General features: G+C 49.9%; 1 protein-coding gene across 1 annotated transcript in view; it reads right to left on the reverse strand.

Moving 5' to 3' along the window:
- Nucleotides 1-9,812, reverse strand: part of LOC144734048 (sulfhydryl oxidase 2-like) — a 31,343-nt gene extending 21,531 nt beyond the window's left edge. The window contains exon 1 of the mRNA XM_078616097.1: nt 9,178-9,812. Coding sequence (XP_078472223.1) covers nt 9,178-9,409 — 232 coding nt within the window. The 5' untranslated portion in view covers nt 9,410-9,812. The remainder of the gene's footprint in view (nt 1-9,177) is intronic.
- Nucleotides 9,813-22,932: the final 13,120 nt, after the last annotated feature.

Genomic DNA, 22,932 nt, shown 5'->3' on the forward strand with positions numbered 1-22,932 from the left:
TCAAGTCGTCATCACGCACGTGTTGAAAGTGTAAATCCATTGCCGCGAATTCGCCATGAGCAACGAGAGAGTTTGGACTTCGTGTGGGAAGGAAGCCGGGAGAACACGGAGGAAACCCAAAAAAAGGCAAAAGATCCCCCATGCCCCCCCCCCCCGTATAGCCTTAACAGAACGAAAGGCAAGTGCCATTAGCGAACGCCTTTGAAGGCCGGCACAGCACACGTGGGGGTGGGTGGCTAGCAGCACACCCGGCCACCTTTGTCTACCCCAGTAGCGATATTTACACACCGTACCACGTACTCATTTGAGGCCGAGTCAATCTATGGGAAGCCCAGGACCGGTTCAGATAATCGTCACTGGTATTGGCCGTGAACGAGAATCGAACTCGGATGGCCGAGTTCATAGCGCAGCACACTAACCACTGTACTACCGCTCCCAAAGACAAAAATCCCCCATATAGCCTATAACAGACCGTTGGGGCAAGTGCTGTTATCGAGCACCTATGAAGGCCAAAACGTCACACGAGGGGGTGGGCGGCCAGCACCACGCCCGACCGCCTTTGTCACCCCAGTGGCCATGTTTTTACGCAGCACACCAGGTACTCATTTGAGGCCGAGTCGACCTAGAAGGAGGCCCAGCACCAGTCCAGATAATCGTCACTGGTATTGGCCGTGTGCGGGAATCGAATTGAGTTCATCGGTTCGTAGCGCAGCGCGCCAACCACTGCACTACCACCCACACACACACGGCAGAGGTCGCAATCGGGTACCCGATACCCGTACTCTACCTGATACCTGGCTACCCGTACCCAGCCGGGTATGGGTACCCGTTTGCGAGCCTGGTGCGGCCGGGTACGGGTACGGGTAGACCGTGAGTCACCGGTGAGTAACTGTTTGTCACTCATTTCCCAACGTCTTGTCTCTTCTCGCAATTCAAGTTCCTAGAATCAACCCACCCACGCCTGCAACATGGCTTCATCCCAGAGGTCGCAATCAGGTACCCGTACCCTACCCGTACCCGGCTGGGTACGGGTAGGGTACGAGTACGGCCGGGTACGGGTACCCATTTGCGACCCTGGTGCGGCCGGGTACGGGTAAGGAATCAAAACCCGTTTGCGACCTCTGACACACGTACACGTATGTACACACACGCACGAGAGGGTAACACTTAGCGTTGGCATTTCCTGGCCGCAGCGTAGACCCAGGCCTACGGGGGGGGATGAAAAAAATCCCACACCTGGAAATCCCTGGTGGATACTTATCCAAGCACTTAACCTTATTCGACCCCTGCCGAGCTACGCATTTGCGGCGCTTTCGGTTGCAGGGCGCAGAGAGTTCCTAAAAATTCTAATTCTGTCCCGAGAGTAAAAGGCATGGAGGAAGACTGTTCCTCTTTGACCAACATGCTCTTTTTCTAGCGTGGAGCAGTGACGCCCCTTCTCTTGCATTCACGTCTGCCGTTGTTGAACTTCTTTTCCCGCCGGCATCCGGTTGATGGTACGTACGTGGTTGATGATGGTGGGCATGTAAATATTCCGTTAATCTCTTTCATCGCGCAAGATCAGAAAAATTAGTGGGGCTTCGGGGAGGACACGTCACGACTTAGCGGGGTGGAGGATGGTGATGTACTGTATGTTTGCTGAACTTCTTTCGCACCATACGTAGCCAACCGCGCTAAATCGGAGGCGCCGGGGAAGCACAACAAACTAAAAAGCACAAATATCAGTTCTAAAGAAATGAGTTTATCAATTTAGACGACGATTTAAAAGTGCACGGCTCCCAGTGGCTTCCTTAATATCGGAAGGAAGAGCTTTCCAGACGGCCGCAGAAGCGCATCTGGACGCGCGCACGCGCGATGCGGCGACCAGCTTGGGAAGGACAGCCTCTTGAAGCGAGTCCACGGTGGCCAGACTGCAGAGCATTTCACTTGTTGGCACCACCTGAGATGATGGCGAAGCTATCGTTAATTTATCATGATTATTTCACTTTATATTGCGTCGTTCCAGTGCAATTGCATCTCGAAAGACCGCCGAGACACGGTGAACTACAATCCACTTCAATTGGCTGCATATAGAGACCGGTCTCGCTCAACATTGCCACCACCACACCGCAGAAGCGCATACAAAGGCGCCACGCGTTGCGGCGACCGCCTTCGTGGTCACAGTTTTTTTTGTTTGTGTAATGGTTCATTGAATTTGTTGTTTGTTGGGGCACGGTGAACGGTATGCCTTGGCGTTGTACACGTGGGTTAAACCGCACAGAAGAAGCCCTCTGCCACGTGGTGATAAACGAGCAGATCCTGCCGCAGAGTGCAGGCTGCCAAGCAAGGACAGATTCTTTTTAGTTCATCCGTGTGTACACGCACCTCGTCAGGCCTGAAGGTTGTCTGACCATACTTCACCAGGCCCGGTGGAGGAGAGGCACTGGACCCGGTTTAAGATATCACTCGCCACTGATGCTTGCCGTGGCCGGGGATCTAACTGTTGCTAGGTTCTCAGCGCAGTGCAGTAACCGCCGTTACACCACTCAACCCCACTCACTCATTCATTGACCACGCAAAATGTTTCTTGGTTCACAGCGCAGTTAGCTAACCGCCGTTACACCACTCAACCCCACTCACTCATTCATTGACCAAGAAAAATATTTCTTGGTTCACAGCGCAGTTAGCTAACTGCCGTTACACCACTCAACCCCACTCACTCATTCATTGACCACGCAAAATGTTGCTAGGTTCACAGCGCAGTTAGCTAACCGCCGTTACACCACTCAACCCCACTCACTCATTCATTGACCACGCAAAATGTTTCTTGGTTCTCAACGCAGTTAGCTAACTGCCGTTACACCACTCAACCCCACTCACTCATTCATTGACCACGCAAAATGTTTCTTGGTTCACAGCGCAGTTAGCTAACCGCCGTTACACCACTCAACCCCACTCACTCATTCATTGACCACGCAAAATGTTTCTTGGTTAACAGCGCAGTGCGCTAACCGCCATTACACCACTCAACCCCACTCACTCATTCATTGACCACGCAAAATGTTTCTTGGTTCACAGCGCAGTTAGCTAACCGCCGTTACACCACTCAACCCCACTCACTCATTCATTGACCACGCAAAATGTTACTAGGTTCACAGCGCAGTTAGCTAACCGCCGTTACACCACTCAAACCCAAGCACGCATATGCGGCGTAAAATACATCTCGCCGAAGAGTTAAGTTCTCATTTTAAACCATGCACTGGTCTTTGGTTAATTGTCGTTGTTGTTCAAATGCGTTGCGCTGCATGCACCGCACGCTGACGATCAGCAATTGTTGCGAATCGTACATTTGTTTACACGTGTGCAAAGAATCCGTTTTACGTACAGAAACTATTTTGTTGTTGTTGTATCATTTAGTTGCTTGTCATTTTTGCGTCTCACTCGGGTTAAACAAAGACGACGGCGATGATGGTGGTGACAACACATGGGTGACGACGATTCCCAGCCTACACCCCCCCCCCCCCCCATTCAGGAGACTTCGTCCATCCAGTACGGACGAAGCTGCTCATTCAGCCGAAGATTAAGCGCAACATGGTGGGCGTGCGTGATTTCCCGTCCGCAGCTCCCACTGAGTGGATAGTACTCCCACTCCATATCCGGCACATTTAAGTCCATTCCACTAATCAATTCCCATTTTTAAAGCAAACCTTGTGCGCATTTACGAACGGCTTTTAAATCGAGTTGCCTTTTGGCATGCAACGTGTCTTGCGAGGGGCGATATTTTTGTTTTACTATTCTATTGCCATTGTCTTGAACAGCGTCGTCGCGAGGTGCAGTTGTGCACGATCGACGCTCCCCCCCCCCCTCTAAATGTATATAACAACATTAATCCTCATCATGGTATCGACAAATATCCAAGCAAAACAGGGCAGCCCAGTGTGTGGCTTCCATCACATTGGGGACAGCCAACGGGGTCGTACCAACTGCGCCAGACTCGCAAGGACAGGGGGAGGGGGGGATTGATCGAGGTGGAGGGTGTGGGGACGCTCACAGGTGCGTACGTGCGGTCACGCGCCACGTCGTCACCGCCTTCACCTTTACGGATGCACAAGCCCGGATGAGTCAGGTGACGGAGTGCACGGAGGACAGGCCGTGACGCACACGCACGGGATTAGCTGGTGAAAGTTTCAGCGAGCGCGCACCTAGACCACAAATCGAAACTCAACCTCGCTCCCCTTTGTCGTTTGTTTAAATCACAAATAGGTTATATATTCTTGGCTCTTTCGGTAAAGTCACGTAGAAGGGAAATAATACAATAATAAAAATATAGAACAATAAAATTCTCACGACGTTTCGACTGCAACACAAGCAATCATCATCAGGTGTGAAATCCACAGTAAGAAATTTTTCTTTTTTCTAATTTTCTTGCTGTGGATTTCACACCTAATGATGATTGCTTGTGTTGCAGTCGAAACGTCGTGAGAATTTTATTGTTTTATATTTTTATTATTTTATTATTTCCCTTCTACGTGACTTTACCGAAAGAACCAAGAATATGAATCCCTGCAGTCACGAAAGCTTTAAATCAAAACAAATAGGTTAAATCAGATAAAGCCGCTCCACCCCTCCCCCCGCCGCCCCTACTAGAATACAATTGGTACGGATCAAGTTGTGGTCGAGTGTTCTAGCGGGTAAACGGGCCACGCCAATCGGTGCCCACGGGTGACTGCAGAGCCCCCAGGGCCGGTTCAGATCTCACCTCGCCACCGACGTTGAGCCACGGCTGGGAATCCAACTTTTAGGTCCACCACATTCACAGTGCAGTTTGCTAACCGCTGCGCCACCACTCCCCGTGCTTATGTACATGAAACTTCTTTCGCACCGTACGTAGCCAACCGTGCTTCATCAGAGGTGCGGGGGAAGGGAAATAAACTAAACACAAAAAGCAGCTCTAAAGAAGTGAGTTTTCAATCTAAATGTCAAAGTGCATAGAGCTCCAGTGGCTTCCAATATACAGTAAACACAGAGTTTTACTTTAATGCCAATTCTAATCCACGTGCTCTTTGCAACGTATCACCGAGAGACCAAGACACTATCAAGTCTGTACCATCAAAAGCGAGCAGTGCACCTCCTTGTGTCACACACCAGTCTCAAAAGGTGGTGTGACAGAAAGAGTGCCTTTGTCAGGCACTTTGGTAGGACCCTTCATCAGCAACAGAGGCAAGCGTTTTGTTGGCTGGACCCGTGGGCTTTACCATCGCGTGGAAATTTATGGCAGCCAAATGCTCTAAACGCGTGACGCCGATTCTAGAATGTGGAGGGAAAAACCGGAGGACCTGGAGAAAAATCCACGCGACCACAGAGTGAGATAGAGAGACACGCAAATTCCAAATATACAGCAGGTCGGGATCGAACCCACGACGTTCCTGAATGCCAAGCGATGTAGTTATCATCTCGCCACCGTGACACCCCTTCAATTGACACAGTTGAACCCAAATTAAGTGAAAAGCTAAAATTATATTTTCATGGTGGGGGGGGGGGGTGCAGAGGGGAGGTTTTTTAGGTGTGCGGATATTGGTGGTGACCAACTGAGACCATTAACTGGCTTGCCGTTCGAGAACCAAGTTTACTTGTGGAACAAAAAACTCGCATTGCTAAAGAACGGTTTATTCCAGAACCTCGATTTCTTGGCAGTGCTGGTTCAGTGCTTTCTGTATGTGTGTGCGTGCGCGTGACATTTCCTGGTTAGTCGAGTGAAGCATATAGCCGCACGTGTTTCCACTAATATTCTACTCGCAACAATGGAACATTAAGGTCACAACCCCCCAAACTATGGACCCTGCAGTAAACTCAAAGACACAGAAATATATACAGAGACTCGCAGAGACACATAGAGTCCCATAGTGACGCCAGATACAGAGACACCCATCGAGATACACAGACACTCATTGCAATGCATTAAAGACAAGCCACAACAGTGGCCATGCAAGCCCAAATTATGGACTCACGGTGAACTGCCACGGTGGCGAAATGTTAACTACCTCCCCCGGTATACATGAGGTCATAGGGTCTGGATCGAATCCTTGACCCGGAAGCCTGCTTTGCGCATTTTGTAGTTTATTTTTACCCAGCGCAATAAACATGTTTTCCATGGTCCCTTGTCAGTCATCGCACAAGCCGCGCGAGCTTGCCGTTGAATCAACGATTAAACACTGGAAATTTCCTGGGCACTTTAAAAATATGTGTGTTTTTGCTCTGCGGGACACGTAACCCTGACCGAGGAACAGACAGAGGAGCACGTGGATTTAGAGGTACGTGCGAGCGACGTTAGAACGTACGCAAACTCTGCGGGTGGCCAGGACGCGTCGCGAGTGGGCAGGTGGGAGCGGGAAATGGTCGAGATTAATGATGGAGTGGAGGTCAAAAGGCGCCACAGTGGCGAGATGTTAACTACCTCGCCTGGTATACAGAAGGTCGTGGTGGGTTCGATCCCGACCCCGACGCCTGTTGTATATTGGGAATTTGCGTGTCTCTCTCTTTTCCCGTGGTGGTCGTGTGGATTTTTCTCCGGGTCCTCCGGTTTTTCCCTCCACATTCAGAATCGACGTGTGTTCAACACATTTGCCTGCTATACATTTCCACGTGATGATAAGCCACTTCGTTGAGCTATCATTTGCGGCCAGGTCACTTGTAAAAAATAGCTCCACTGTATAGCTCAGCGGGCCTTACCTGGTAAAATAAAAGCATTGTTGAGTTTCTTTTGTAATCACTGTGGATTGCACATGCACCGCAAGTGCAACAACAAAAATAATCCATCCGTGAATCCAACTGTAACCTCGAAAACGAAACAACGAATCAAGTCGTGAAAAGAGGAACTGCCGCTTCCCAATTACAAAAATTAACAAGCGTGCACGCAAGCGCCTATCCCTCGCCGTTAACAGATTTAAGTTCACACCCGCCTTCTCCGTGCAGTGTATGCTGCGAGAGTAAAAATAAAGGCGCAGCGCTGCAAGTGCTCACTCACGCCCACCGATGGCGGAGGAGTCCTCTGCGAGAGCGAGCTCTGGAGATCGCCCCCTCTAGAGTAGAGGACATCTGTCCGATTCTTCCACGCTGGCCGGACGTCGTGGAAGACTGTGGAGTGCCCACACTCTACCCCACCGCACGCGCTCTGCCCGATCGGCCCGACTGCCGTGGGGAACCCATTCACGCCCTCCAGGGTGCACAGGGCTCGGCGGGTTGGTGGAGGATTTGAGAAACTTTTACCGCCGCCGTTTCAACTGCCGCGCGCCGGGGAGATCGAATGTGAACCGAAGAGAGACCCTGCGCATTGCCAGTGCTCGCCGTTCCGCCCGCCCGCCGCGGCGGAAGCAGCATAAGCGCCCCGGACTGCAGAAGGCAATCTGCCAATTTCATTGAACAGAGAGAGAGAACAAAAACGCCAAAGTGCTGCGTACGTCAATGTGGCAGATGCACGCTGCCTCCGCTGTGCCAGTGGAACATTGGCAATGGTCAGTCCCAACACCTCGGTCGGCAGTCCGCCTTGCTGCGCAGAACGCCGTGGGGGTCAGCGGCTACCCAGTTAAAACTGGGATAAACAAGCGAGATAACCTATGGGTCTCTACGCAAGCCGCACTGGTGACCAAGCGAGAAAACCTATGGGTCTCTACGCAAGCCGCACTGGTGACCAAGCGAGATAACCTATGGGTCTCTACGCAAGCCGCACTGGTGACCAGACCAAGCCCGGTCAACTCGCTACACTTGAGAACCTTGCGCCTGGAGGTGCCGAATTCGATCCCAGAACCTCAGCTGTTGCGCCACCCTCTGCGGTCCGACCTCCCGGTACAATTTGAAAGGGGACATCTCTATCCCTCATGAACCAGAGAAGCAAAGTTTCGCCGACACGGTCATTATGATTCCAGGGCCAGTGTGCGGCCGACGCGGCCATCACGATCTCCCTGAGAGTTCACTCCACAATCTCAAAAAACCTGAATGGAGGACCTCAGGCGGTGTCGCTGGGGATCTGACACCGAGCCATCGCGAATCTCACGAGGGGCCTGCAGATGTGACTCGGCCTTCACAGCTTGCTACCTGCCCCCCCTCCCCTCCCCTCTAGGACTTCAATGTCTCCGACCTGGCCATCGCGATCCTCCGATGAAGCCGCAGAGAGACGGAGAGGCATTCAGCAGGAGCACAAAATCTCTGCGTCTCCGACAAGGCCATTAAGAACCTCCTAAGGAGGCATTTCACTGACGGTCACCGCAGCCACTGAGCTTGAACCCATGACTCCGATCTTTGTTGTCCTTCCGCCACACCTCCGATTGGCACGGCTGGCTATGTAAGGTGCGAAAGAAGTTCCACACACACGCGAATACGTACAATGTCTTCGACACATTATGAACCTCCTGTAACAGAGCCAGAGAGACAATCACTTCGGTTCCCAAGGAGCTCGAGTCGAGAAATCGCGAGATCACAATCTCCACAGAAATCTCCACAAAAACCTCCACAGAACTCCACAGAAATCTCGACAGGACACCACATAAATCTCCACAAAAACTCCACAGGAACTCCACAGAAATCTCCACAAAAACTCCACAGGAAATCCACAAAAACTCCACAGGAAATTCACAAAAACTCCACAGAACTCCACAGAAATCTCCACAGAAACCTCCACAGAAACCTCCACAGAAACCTCCACAGAAACCTCCACAGAAACCTCCACAGAAACCTCCACAGAAACCTCCACAGAACTCAACAGAAATCCACAAAAATCTCCACAGGACTCCACAGGACCCCACAGAAATCTCCACAGAATTCTCCACAGAATTCTCCACAGAAATATCCACAGGAAACCACAGAAATCTTCACAGAAATCTCCACAGAACTCCACAGAAATCCACAAAAATCTCCACAGAACTCCACAAGACCTCACACAAATCTCCACAGAAACCTCCACAGAAATCTCCACAAAAACATCCACAGAACTCCACAGGACCCCACAGAAATCTCCACAGAACTCCACAGGACCCCACAGAAATTTCCACAGAATTCTCCACAGAAATCTTCACAGAAATCTCCACAGAACTCCACAGAACTCCACAGAAACCCACAAAAACCTCCACAGAACTCCACAGAAACCCACAAAAACCCACAAAAACCTCCGCAAAACTCCACAGAAATCGCCGCTGCCGCCGTCACCTTTGACGTCTGCGCCGAGCGCTTTCCAGACGGGCGCGAAGTGGATGCAGTGACCGCACCACGAGGCGTAGAACTCCACCACCCAGGCGGCGGACGAGTTGCGGAGTGCGGGCGACACTTCCCCGGGGCCCAGCACGGTCACGAGGTCGTTGCGGTCGTACAGGCCGCCAGAGACCGACAGCGGCCCAAGCGGCAGCAGCAGCGGCAGCAGCAAGGCCAACAGCGGCGCCATGCTTGCGTACAGGGGGGAGGGGGGGTGTCTGCTGTGTGGCAGCGGTGGTAGCCGCAGCGGCAGCAACAGAAGTGGAGGCAACAGCAGAGGCGACAGCAGCTACGCGGCAGCAACAACAACAGCAGCGGCAGCAACAACAACAGCAGAGGCAACAACAGCAGCAGCAGAGGCAACAAAAACAGCAGCAGCAGAGGCAACAGCTGAGGTGACAACAGCAGCAGTAGCAGAGGCAACAACAACAACAGCAGAGGCAACAACAACAACAGCAGAGGCAACAACAACAGCGGCAACAACAACAGCAGCAGCAAAGGCAACAACAACAACTGCAGCAGCAGCGGCACCGGCCGCCGCCTTCCTCCTCCTGCCGCCTGCCGCCTTGACGGCTGAGGCGACTCGTTGTGATGGGAATCGATTCCGCGCGCGCCATTTATAGACTGTAGAGGGGTGGAATCGATTCCGCGTCCGCGATTTAGAGTGCGCGTGGCGGGGGGGGGTCACGGAATCGATTCCGCGTCCGCGATTTAAAGTGCCGTGCGTGGGGGAGGGCGTCTTTGAATCGAGACCCCATAATCGATTCACCAACCGGAGTTAGAGGATTCGATTCCTGTGTTGTGATACAGGGGAGATGGAGGGGCATACAGTACGTGGAATCGTGAGAATCGATCGATTTCGATTCATGTTAATTTATGCAAATGAGCGCGAGTGACGTGCAGCGAATCAGAATCTTTATTTAGACTCGAGGAGGAAATCCGAAGAGCGGAAAAGCTCTTTTTGTTAACAGACGTCCCTACAACAGCTGAGAAGAAGGTAGAACGTTAAAGGACCGTCCATAAATGACGTCACGCACCTGGGGGGGGGTCAGACATTTGTGACGATGTGTGACGATTGGGGGCGGGGTTGAGAAATGTGACGTCACATCAAAATGCGCAACTTTAAATAAATATAGACAACACGTTCTGCTTAAATTTTGATTTAAAGATTTCGTTACTGCAGGGATTCATATTCTTGGTTCTTTCGGTAACGTAACGTAGAAGGGAAATACTATTGTTTTATATTTTTATTATTTTATTATTTCCCTTCTATGTGACTTTACCGAAAGAACCAATAATACGTGAAACTTAAATTTCGATTTAAAGATTTCGTTACCGCAGGGATTCATTTTCTTGGTTCTTTCGGTAAAGTCACGTAGAAGGGAAATAATAAAAAGAAAACATAATAAAATAATTCTCACGACGTTTCGGCCACAACGCAAGCAGCCGTCCTCAGGTGAAGAACAGGTCTGTCGGAAAGACAGCGTCTGAATGACGAGGTATTTAACATCTCCTAACCACCGTGATGATGATGAGAGAGAGAGAGACACGCAAACTCCAAACATACAGCAGGCGTCAGGGTCGGGATCGAACCCACGACCTCCTGTATACCAGGCGAGGTAGTTAACATCTCCTAGCCACCGTGAAGATGATGAGAGAGACACGCAAACTCCAAATATACAGCAGGCGTCGGGATCTGGATCAAACCCACGACCTCCTGCATACCAGGCGAGGTAGTTAACATCTCCTAACCACCGTGATGATGATGAGGGAGAGAGAGAGACACGCAAACTCCAAACATACAGCAGGCGTCAGGGTCGGGATCGAACCCACGACCTCCTGTATACCAGGCGAGGTAGTTAACATCTCGCCAACCGTGGCTTCAAAGGCGTCCTCTCGGATGCGTACTGTCCATTTCACTGCCGCTCCCTGTTTAATCTCGACCATCAGTCATCACCCCTCCCCCCACCATCATCACTTTAACACGGCATTAAATGTAATGCCGTGCTTGACGTCTGCGAAAAAGAGCTTCATAGCTCATCGGATTCCTCCAGTCTAAATAAAGATTCTGAACAGCTGAGCGATCATTCCCACCACCCGCCATCCCATGCCTAAGAGATTATCACCAACTCTTAATGTTGTCGGCCTTTCAAGTTTCGTCAGAGCTCTGAAGATTAACCGGATCGGAGCCCTTGGGACAATGTCCTCGCGTTTGCGACCACAACAACAAAAAAGTGCGGCTCTGCGGGGAGCCGAGAGGCAACGGCGTGGACAAGCGAATGGCGATTTCAGCTACATCTCAAAACCGGTCCCTTTGCTGTCAAACCCCTCTCCGACTTTCAACCAAACCCACACGCTCACCGGTGCGGGGAAGTGTGTAATCCAGCAGTGGTGTTCGACAAAAGGGGTTTGCGCTGCACATTTGGGCTGCCACGTTCGGGCAAAGGTGCTTTAATGGGAGTATTGCCGTCTGGCCGCTGCAGATGTCATCATCCATCCATCCAGCAGCTTGTGTCCCCAAACCCCGATTCATCACACGGCTAATCAATCGCACGCGCGCACGCAATGGGCTCTATTCTTAGTCACGCATCCCGTGTGTTAGGGTACACATTGTGTACTACACAACATCGCTCACGTTCAATGATTATATGATTAATTGACGTCTTTATCTAGGACGGTGGTTCGTAAACTTGACTGCAGCCAGCACCACGCCTTTGGTTTCTCGATCGTTTACATATTTTTTGTTATATAATGTTAATAAATACGTAGGTTTTGATGAAACAATGCATATATTATCATAGTGTGTTTTTGTTTGCATTTTGACTGCAAGTATTGTGGTTTCAGTTTTGTTGCCAGAAAACAGTGGAAAAACCCCTATTATAATGATTATATTTTGGTTCTGGCAAAGGAGGTCTAATGATGTAAATGCTCACCCCAAGCCCTCATTACTTTGATAGTGACATTGTCTTTGAGCTGTGCGCCTTTTGGCATCCTCTGGTCGAGCACCAATTGGATCGAGGCTCAAAAGAAAGCCGTCCCTTGGTGTGGACCAATCAGTTTCAAGGACAATGCATATATTATCATAGTGTGTTTTTTTGTTTGCATTTTGACTGCAAGTATTGTTGTTAATGCAGACATGAATCCTTGTAAAAAGGTTTCAGTTTTGTTGCCAGACAAAAGGGGAAAAACCTTATTATTAAAGTAAGTTGTACTTATTAAGCCCGTGCTTAATTTGTGTTTTTGGTGATTTAACTTCTAAACAAAATGTGGCCGTGTCTCGAACCCCCCAGAAAAGGGCATCTCGCACTCCCAGATGGTGCAGCGTGCCACCCTAGGGTAAAGAAGAACCGCTGATCTAGGAGCTCCATGTTCAGGCGTTTTCAGTTAGGGTCTTGCCGCTGCTGCATTGGGATTTTTTTTCATTGTTTTAATATTATTTCAGCCAATTAATAATGATGATAAGTTGTGTTGTTTATTAATATTAATATTCACGTGGGAGAAGGAAGCCAGAGGCACCTGGAGAAAACCCACGCCTTGCTCAAGGTGGCAACTTTGTCCCCGTGCAGACGGAGCTGAACTTAACACGTAGGCTTTCGCGACCAATATCATCCATAATAACAGGTTTTTTGGGTTAGATTTTGAGCTAGATATTTAAATATTTACGCGATCTAACCCCAAAAAAACCTGTATCATGGATGCTGAACTTCTTTCGCATCCTACCACGCCCACCGTGCTAATCGGAGGTGCGGGTGTGCGTACGATCGTGCGTGGCACAACACCGATTAAAAAGCGCTGTAAATTGTCATTGGATTTACAAACGTCAGCATTTAAAAAAATACAATCACGTTCACAGCGCTAAGTCGTTCGTGACTCCCTGGGTGACCGAGACCGCGCGTCCGGACTTGAGTTGTGGTTGAAAACAATGAATCCGCCCACCCACGCCCACAGGGCCGTGCCATATGTGGTTATAATTTTGCCACGTGACGCACACACAAAAGGGCATTGTTCAGCAGGGAGCCCCCGCCACCTGGCAGCGGACCCACGAGCCCAACATTTGTTGCTGGAGTAAAAAAAAATGTTCGTGAAATCGCCGACGGAAAATATTGCAACGAAGCGTAGGTTTTTGTTATTTCAGCGAACGCTGACAATTGTGTGTGCGTGCCTGCGCGTGTGTTTGGCTTCGGTGGGGAGCGGTGGTGTAGTGGTTAGCGCGCTGCGCTAGGAACCCGGCGACCCGAGTTCGATTCCTGCTCAACGGCCAACGCCGGTGACGATTATTTAAACCGGTCCTGGGCCTACCCCTAGGTTTACTCAGACTAAAATAAGTACCTGGTCTAGTGCGTACTAGTAAAACTGGCATGAATTAACAAAAATAAACATCCAAACTTTTAAAAATGACTTTACTGCACCGTACTTACCACTCCAATCTCGAAGACACTCTGCGCATGGGGCGATGTATACACGTGCAGCTTTTTCATTGTTTGAGTTGTGTGTCGTGCATATCATGTACTGCGGATAATATTTATCACTGACATCAAAGCGTATCCATTGTTGTCACGCTCGAGGTGCCGATCGCATTTGGAGCCGTTTCGTCGGATCGGCCCGGGACCTCCGAATAATTTTGGAAACAGCCGGATAATCGATGACCAACTGTATGGCCTTTACAATATATAACAGGCAACGTTTCTGGCCAGACGATTATATGACAAGTTACAGGCAGTTTGAGACAATGGTCGATCACGGTGGCAGCGGCGACGAGACAGAGGTTAAAGGACCATTACCAAAAACGTCGACTATTATCGATTTTGCCCCCCCCCTCCTTTTTCGGCCACAGCTGAGATAATGTTATTGTCCGTTGCATGTGCACCGCTGCCAATGCAGCAGCATCGCCAGATCATTTGACTCAGGAGTGTGACTAAATGCATTTTTACTGCTTTCGTTGGCCAGACGAACACAACGACAAACTAGACTGCACGAGTTGACAAAAAAACATAACAAAATTGAATACCTGTCAACGCCTTATCAGTGCCTGCCTTATTACATACAAATTCAGACCTTATTGGTCACCCCGTGCACATTATAAATGTCAACGTTCATCCTACAAAGTCGCAGCACAAGGGAGAAACACAAACAAATAGACTGTACGCCGTATGGACCTGAAACTCGATTTCCCTGTACAAGAATACGGGGTAACCCGTATGAGTTGACAACTATGAAATGGGTAGCGGCGAGGAACGAGAGACACACCGCTCACGGACCGCGTTGCAAATATTTTATTTATTGCGCGTCCGGAAAGCCATCAGTGGCAACTTTCAGAACTTCAACAAAGCAACCAAACAACCGAACAAACAAACACGAAAAAAAAATCAAGTGCCATACCAACGTAACCACGACGTCATTGGTGCTTAAACACCAAAATGGGGGGGGGGGCGGGGGGAGGAGGGAGATCGTCCTCCATCTGAATGTGCCCTTTGAACTCTTCACCCCAGCGGGTCGCTGTCGATACGACGAACCCACAGCAACGAGACACGAGCGCACGTGGTCGCGTGGCGCGGGCACACCAGCACGCACCGGGGCGGTGAACGTAGAGGAATGGTGAGACGCACCACCACCGCCGTAAACAACAACAGACATACTCTTAGTTCTTTCGGTAAAGTCACGTAGGTAAAAAATGAAATTAAAATAATTAAAAATAAAATAAAAATCACGACGTTTCGGAGGCAACACAAGTCTCCGTCATCAGGTGGGACCGTCACAGCCAGATTTGCTGCAGCTGTTGCCTCCGAAACGTCGTGATTTTTATTTTATTTTTTATTAATTTTAATTTAATTTTTTACCTACGTGACTTTACCGAAAGAACTAAGAGTATGAATCCTTGCAGTCACGAAAGCTTCAAATCTAGAACAAACAATGGAACGGAGGAATGAACATGCCACGTCGAAGGGTCTGAAAAGCAGTGGGTTGCCAGCGTGCTAAAGGTACGGGCCCGATTCACTTGCGCAACACATCACATTAAATGGTGGGCACACCAACCCGTCCCTCCACCTCCACAGCTGTTTCAATGTATCACAGCCTGGCCCCTGGGCCTCTCCAGGGCCCATAGGGACCGGTGTGCAGTTACACCGCCTGCACACTCGATGTGGCTGCTCCAATGACCTTGAGCATACACGAGTGTACTCACGTCTCTGTGCGTGTGCGCGTGTGTGTAACACGCCACACGTCGCAGTGTTTGTTATGGCGTGTTTATAATCAAGGCTTAGCGTCGCGTCAAATTGTGTTGTTTATCTGATCAACGAACGCGAATTCAACCACGAAATTGCCGCGAAGTACAGTGTTTCGTTGTCCAATTGCACGTTCTGACGCAACTCCGCCGACATGCGCGTGAAATGCATACGACGTTTTTTGTTTGTAATTCCCTGAATAAATCCCTTGCGTGCGTCGGTCCCAATCGCGATGCGGTTATCGGCATCGTCAGTTTCATTACACGCCAAGTCCTCGCTTAACGCGCGGCGGTGTGTTCACACCACAATGCGTTTTTTCGCTACAACAACACGACTCTTCCATTTGGGAAAAATATTCGCGGGACGTGACCCCCGTTATAACGCGACCCCCGTTATAACGCGACCCCCGTTATAACGCGGTTTTTGAGCAGTCGATGGCGAACGACTTTCTTGGGCTGCTCTGCGGAGCTGGGGAGTGATACAGCACAAGGAATGACACAGCAACGCGGCCGCGTACCCACAGTTACTTTGTCCCACCCTCTCAACTCGCGGTGCGTTCATCGCATCTCGCCAAACTTGATTGGTGTATAATTTTGCAGTTTTTCGCTGAACGCAGCACTCTCCAGGAACGCATCTACCGCGTTAAACGGGGAGGGCTTGCCGCTTAAGTGTCACCGTTCCGATTACTTTCACGAGTGTGTCCCCCCCCTGCCCCCAACGATGCTCGCCAAGCTAACAGCACCCGAGAGAGCACGATGCAGCCACAAGCCGAGAACCGAAGCGTACAAGGCCAGGGGCGTTCGACCCTCCGATCCCCACTAAAATGGGATGTAAAAGTGCGCGCCAAACCAAATGAAAAATCGATTTAAAAAAAGGGGCAAATAATTAAACAAGCGTCGGTGTCACCGCAAACCAGGTGACTGCAGTGAAATATCATCCCGTCTCCCCACCTCCCAACAGAAGCATCAGACTGTGCAGTTAGTTCGTCATTTATTTGTAGCCCGTCAGACCCCCCCCTCCCCCCAGGGGCTCTCCAGAGGAATATTATGGTGCGGTCTCGATTTAAGGAAGCGGAAACTCTGAACTGGCCTCGACTGGCCCTTATCTGGCAGCCAGGCTCGTAAAGTACTGCCGGAATTCGAGATACTGGTGGGAAAGAGGGCGATGGTTAAGCCACGGGGTTAGGTTCTGGTCAACATAACAAAAACAATGACGTAAATACATCAATAAACGACGCGTTGTTGTTGTGATGATAGAGCGTTGTGGTAGCGATGGAATGCAAAGTCGTTGTCGCAGCCAAGTACAAAAGATAGGAACGTTGCCATCCACGCACATCCGCTGTCACGGGGACTTTCAAACTTTATTGTATCTTTCGATTTAAAGCTTTCGTGACTGCAGGGATTCATCTTCTTGGTTCTTTCGGTAAAGTCACGTAGAAGGGAAATAATAAAATAATACAAATAAAACATAACATATAATTCTCACGACGTTTCGGCCACAACGCAAGCAGCCGTCCTCAGGTGAAGAACAGGTCTGTCGGAAAGACAGCGTCTGAATGAACACCACCAAGCTTCGCAGCGTATATTTAAGCTGGGTTAGGGGAAGAAGGGCACCTTGACAAAGGAATTTGCATATCAACAGTGTAATTTTGCATATTTATGAATAATGCTGATATGGGATTAGTCACTACTTGTGGAATCCGACAGACCTGTTCTCCACCTGAGGACGGCTGCTTGCGTTGTGGCCGAAACGTCGTGAGAATTGTATTTTATTGTTTTATTTTATTATTTTATTGTATCTCTACACAGCACAATAGCCACGTAACCTTTCTGGTGATGTCGGATCCGAGCCAAGGTTCAGCCGGCCCAGTTTATACAGCGGACAACAAAATGCATAAATCCCACCACCCCTGTAGCCATGAGCAGCACCGATGGGGTGGGTGGACAGCACAAAGCCTGGCCGCCTTTATCTCCCCGGTGGCGATGATTACACGCCGCACCAGGTACTAATTTGAGGCCGAGTCGACCTAGGGGAGGCCCCAGAACCGATTCAGATAATTGGCTCTGTTGCCGGTGGCCGTGAGCGGGAGCCGAACTCTGGCCGCCGGGTTCGTAGCGCAGCCCCACCGAATGTCACCGTTAAACGTTTTAATTTCCCACATTTGCACAATTGATAATAATCCACACGATTTTACTTTTTTTGTTTTTAAACCCCCCACACCCCCCCCCCCCGAATAACCATTAATTTTCTTGCTTCACAAAGCTAACGCCGCGAGCGATATTAATCTAACAGTATAATTTAAAAATAATATTGCGTTACAAACCCAAGGTCAAACACCACCAGCGAGGAAAGACGGGAGTTAATCAAACCAAGAGTGGGACTTCCTCATCTCACACTTCACCCACACACCAAACAGAAAAGTAGACTCATAATAGTAATACATGTGTCATTAAGCCATCACCACCCGACGTATCCAAACCAGTCGGGTTTGTCACGTAAACAAAAAGTGCCAAATCGGTCACGACTTCAACACACCGGTGTGCTGGCAACTAACTGGCACGTTTTGTGTCGAGTGGTGGGGGGTCAACGACACATTTATACAGGATGCTTCAAAAAAATGTTAACACTTGTACGGGACTATGGTTTTTAATGGAAAAATTACGGACAATACGCTAACATAATAACAAAATGTTTATAGCTTCAAAAAGTCTAAGAATCTCCACTTGTTCGCCATCATTGTCAACGCGTGCCTTGAATCTTCTCCAGGTGGTCTCCAGAGCCCAGAGGCACATTTCTTATGGTATGGTTGCAAATTCTCAGAAGTGTTAACATTTTTTTGAAGCACCCTTTATGAATAATATTGGTCGTGAAAGCCCACCACTACATGTTTAAATAATAAAATCAGACCCTCTCGATACCCTCGGGATATCACAGGGCAACCCACGGCTGGAAATATGTTCCACACCGTGTTCCATTACGTGAAGGTTTGTAGCCGCTCAAAACCTGGATAACTCCAATCGTTCCGAAGTTTTGCGCTGTGCTAGAACCAGTCATTCTTCATCAAACATACTTTTCAACAAACTTAACTGTGGATTTAAAGCTTTCGTGACTGCAGGGATTCATCTTCTTGGTTCTTTCGGTAAAGTCACGTAGAAGGGAAGTAATAAAATAATAAAAATAAAACATAATCAAATAATTCTCACGACGTTTCTGCCACAACGCAAGCAGCCGTCCTCAGGTGAAGAACAGGTCGTGCGTCATGTGGGCACGACGTCACAACGTCTGGGCGCGTGACGTCGTGCGTCACGTGGGAACGCCGTAAACACACGTCAAAGTCCATTACGTGGCCCGCCGGGAAATACAATAGTTGAGAGGAATCCTAAACGTATTTCTGTAACAAGTATCCAAAGTTGTCGGTGACAACTTCCGGCGACGATTGCCATAGCAACGGGGTTGGGGGGGGGGGCAACCGTGGTGCATAGCGCTTGCAAACGCCAGCGACAAGAGACGCATGCGGGGTGTAATGGGAGAGCTCCTCCTGCTGGAATCGAATCGCTTTGAGATCGGAACCTTCGGTTGCTGCGACTCTTCTGCGAGCGGTACCTATTGAAGATTCGAATCAAACCGAATGCAGAGGTACGAACGTGCTTGGGAACAGAGGCGCTGCGCTCGCGGACGGTGGGCGGAACGCGGAGTTGGGCATTGTTTGGAAACGGCGTCCGACGTTTCGCTCCACGTGCCGAGAGCCTCTTTTTCAGGGAACTACTTTCTGGAAACCCAAGAGGCTCCCGGCACGTGGAGCGAAGCGTCGGGCGCCGCGCCTATGACGTCGGATAGCCGCGTGGCGACGCGCATGCGCACCGCGGGAATCTAAACCGTGAGCAGCGGAACAAAAGTTGGATGGTTTTCGGTGTCCCTTCCTGTGGATGATAATCCCGATTTTTACACAATGAACAAAAAAATCACAATTGCCATCAAAACGGTTACACGGCCGCAGAACAAGGGGCACGCACCCAAATGCAGGGTTACTTTATTCATGCACACGCATCCGCAGAGAGACAGGAGGAAAGAGGAGGGGGGGGGGGACTGGCCGAGTTGCACGTGACCAGTCACACGCCGCCGCCGCCGACACGCCCGGGATGTCCCGCACGCCGGGACGTCCCTCACGCATGTACAGGACGTGTCCCGCACACCGGGACACGTCCCGTACACGTGTGAGGGATGTCCCGCACGCCGGGACGTCCCTCACGCATGTACAGGACGTGTCCCGCACACCGCGACACGTCCTGTACATGTCCAGGATGTCCGGCATGCCGGGACACGTTCCTCACGCATGTACAGGACGTGTCCCGTACACGTGTGGGATGTCCCGTACACGCCCGGGATGTCCCTCACGCATGTACAGGACGTGTTCCGCACACCGGGACACGTCCTATACACGTCCAGGATGTCCCGCACGCCAGGGCGCACGCGTGGTGTGGAAAGCGCCCCGGCGGGTCATCGCAATGCGTTTGTAAACTGCAAACGACACCGTTAACTTTTTTGTTTTTTACACCTGTACACATCAAAAGCTTTGGCCCAAAATATATACCGTGGCCTAAAGGGGTACCTTTAGTTATGCTCATGGAATTCACAATGGAAACACGTGTCGAACGATTAAAGCAAAATTGACGATGGTCATTTACACCATGATGAACAACCGTCGCAAGTTACATTTTTTTGTCAATTAGGAAGCGGATTTAAACACCGCCGCCAATTGCCGTAATATATCCGCGCCGTCTTGCCCAAGCCTTGGGGCGTCTACAGCAATGTCGACGTGCGCGCTTCGCGAAATTTGACGACGCAGATTTTGCGAGCCGTTTCGAAGACTTAAAACTAATAAACTCGACTCCCCCATCAGCAACAACGGGCAAGCGGCAGTGTCACATTTGTCGGAGCCCTCCCGGAGAGTCAATAACGGTAAACGCTCTGTACAATTTTCGCGTCCTTAAAACGGCGGCGATTACACTTGACGGCCAAATCGACGATTTTATCGTACAAGGGAGAGAGAAACCGCAACCATCAATCGCTGCGGATTTTCATCCAAAGGTTTACAGAGTGGAGTGAACCGGATCCGAGGGTTCCGGGAGTAGGTCCCCGCGACGATGTCCGGAGCGCACGGGGGGGTGGGGGGAGGGCAGAGGATCGTCACAACCCTCCAGCGGCGTCTCTGAAAACCTTCCCTCAACGTTCGCGTCAAATTGAATTTGCTCCCCTCTTTGGGTGTTCGCACCGCGGCGTCCGTAACGGCGAATAGTGCGCAGCAAAGTTGGGAGTTGGGGGGGGGGTCCCCTCACGCGTTTGCGACAGAAACATTCCTGTCTCCTCGTACACAGGCGTTGTTCCGTCAAGTGATAGAAGCTAGGCCAATGTCGAGGCCTCCCGGCAGAGCGGGCGACACACGGGAGGCGAGGAGAGGGGCGACACGGGCGGGCGTGGGACCGCATTCTCCCGGTCGGCTTGTGATGCCGGTAACCTTGTTGTGTTTAGTTTGTTGTCCCTCCCTTCCCCGCACCCAGACCTCCGATTAGCACGGTTGGCCACGTACAAAGCGGAAGTTCAACGTGCGTCACCGGTAAGCAGCTCCATGGATGGTAGCCGCGGTGCGCAGGATGTGACATCATGCATTCAATCTTCTTGGTTCTTTCGGTAAAGTCATGTAGAAGGGAAATAATAAAATAATAATAAAAACATAATAAAATAATTATCACGACGTTTCGGCCACAACAGACCTGGTCTTCACCTGAGGACGGATGCTTGCATTGTGGCCGAAACGTCGTGAGAATTATTAAATGTTTTATTTTTATTATTTTATTATTTCCCTTCTACGTGACTTTACCGAAAGAACCAAGAAGATGAATCCCTGCAGTCACGAAAGCTTTAAATCGAAATTTAACCACGCATTTAATGTTTGTCTGAAACAACGTAAAGACAGAGGGCTCCGTCCTTACAAATAACGAGTTGCATCTGCCTACGTCGCATGCACAGCAACACCGCAGTGAGCGAGTGAACGTTGGGCACGAAACGATTCACAGCCCCACCGCGGGACAATAACGCGCGGAATTATCCTGTGTACACGTGGGGTCGCACCTCAAGCAGCTGTACAGAGAGATCGGGTATATTTATTTATTTATTTAACAGTGGCGGCGATTCATAGCCATCTCCGCGAGTCTGTATAATCCAATGTGGATTTCCAAAGCGGTATAAACGCGACTGCATCTCAAGACGCTGTACACAACGGTGGGAATATTTTGCAGAGATGCGATTTGTCACGATGATCTGGAGGGAGGGAGGCTATCATTCAACTCGAAATGGCTTTGGTCTCCACTACTTTCTCCATCTAATTTGAGTCAAGTTCTCGTCTTCTTATTTGCTAAAGATTAACCCCACAACGTTTCAACAAACTGTAAGTAACGAACCCGTATGCAACGTGTTAAATAATTGATTATAACACGGACGCAGCTGAGAGGGCTTGATCGATATCGAACTTGAGGATTGATACTGACGAATTGACTACACCGTTGCCGTGCCCGGTGTGCGTAAATATGTAATGGAAGTAAACGCAGTTAACAATAATTTAAAATCTGCGGATCCACTGCTGTATGAAAGCATCCACCACCCGCGCCCGTGTCGTCTGCGTGCGGACGAACTCTCGCCTGTGACAGTTCCGACGGGAGATTTTTTTTTTCCAGACCCAGAACCAATTTCAATGCAAAATAAAAAAAATCACGTGAATATGTTTTTTAACGTATATAATAAAGAAACCATCTGACGGTTATCTATACTTATTTTATTCTCTTTCATTATAATACTATAATTACATTCACAAATATTTTGTACAGCACACTATACACCGGTAGTCTGAAGGGGTAGGCGACTACCTTCCCCCCTTCCCTACGAGTTTACCATCCATGCCAGGTCACTATGAACTCGACTACACCACACCCCACCGCAAAATGATCCGGACCTCGTACACCAAAGCCCCCCCTCCCCACCACCACCACTCCCCACCCCCCATCGTTTGTGACCACGTGACCAGACCGATTGAATGCGTCCGTAACGTAGACCTCTAACCACAAAGCTGACCAACACCTGGCCAGTCTAATTTTTTCCACCAAGGGGCCAGCGAGCGATACTCTCGTTATTCACGACCTTTGGCGATCCGCGAAGTTGGCTATCCGTGAATCGCCTCGGGAACTCTGCGCGACTACTGCATCGAGAGAGATAATGAAAGTGATGAGAGGTAAAGTGATGAAAGAGGAAGTGGTGAGAAAGTGATGAGAGTGAATGTGATGAGAGTGAATGTGATGAGCGATAAAGTGATGAGCGATAAAGTGATGAGCGATAAAGTGATGAGTGCGATCGAGGGAGAGAGAACTTCTCGGACGCCAACTCATAACAAAGACAGGTTTTCGGCAGCAAGTGTCGTTAGCCGCGACATTTCCTCTTCGCG

This window comes from Lampetra planeri, chromosome 49 (genome assembly GCF_965212315.1).
Source record: "Lampetra planeri chromosome 49, kcLamPlan1.2.h2, whole genome shotgun sequence".
Taxonomy (NCBI): Eukaryota; Metazoa; Chordata; class Hyperoartia; order Petromyzontiformes; family Petromyzontidae; genus Lampetra; species Lampetra planeri.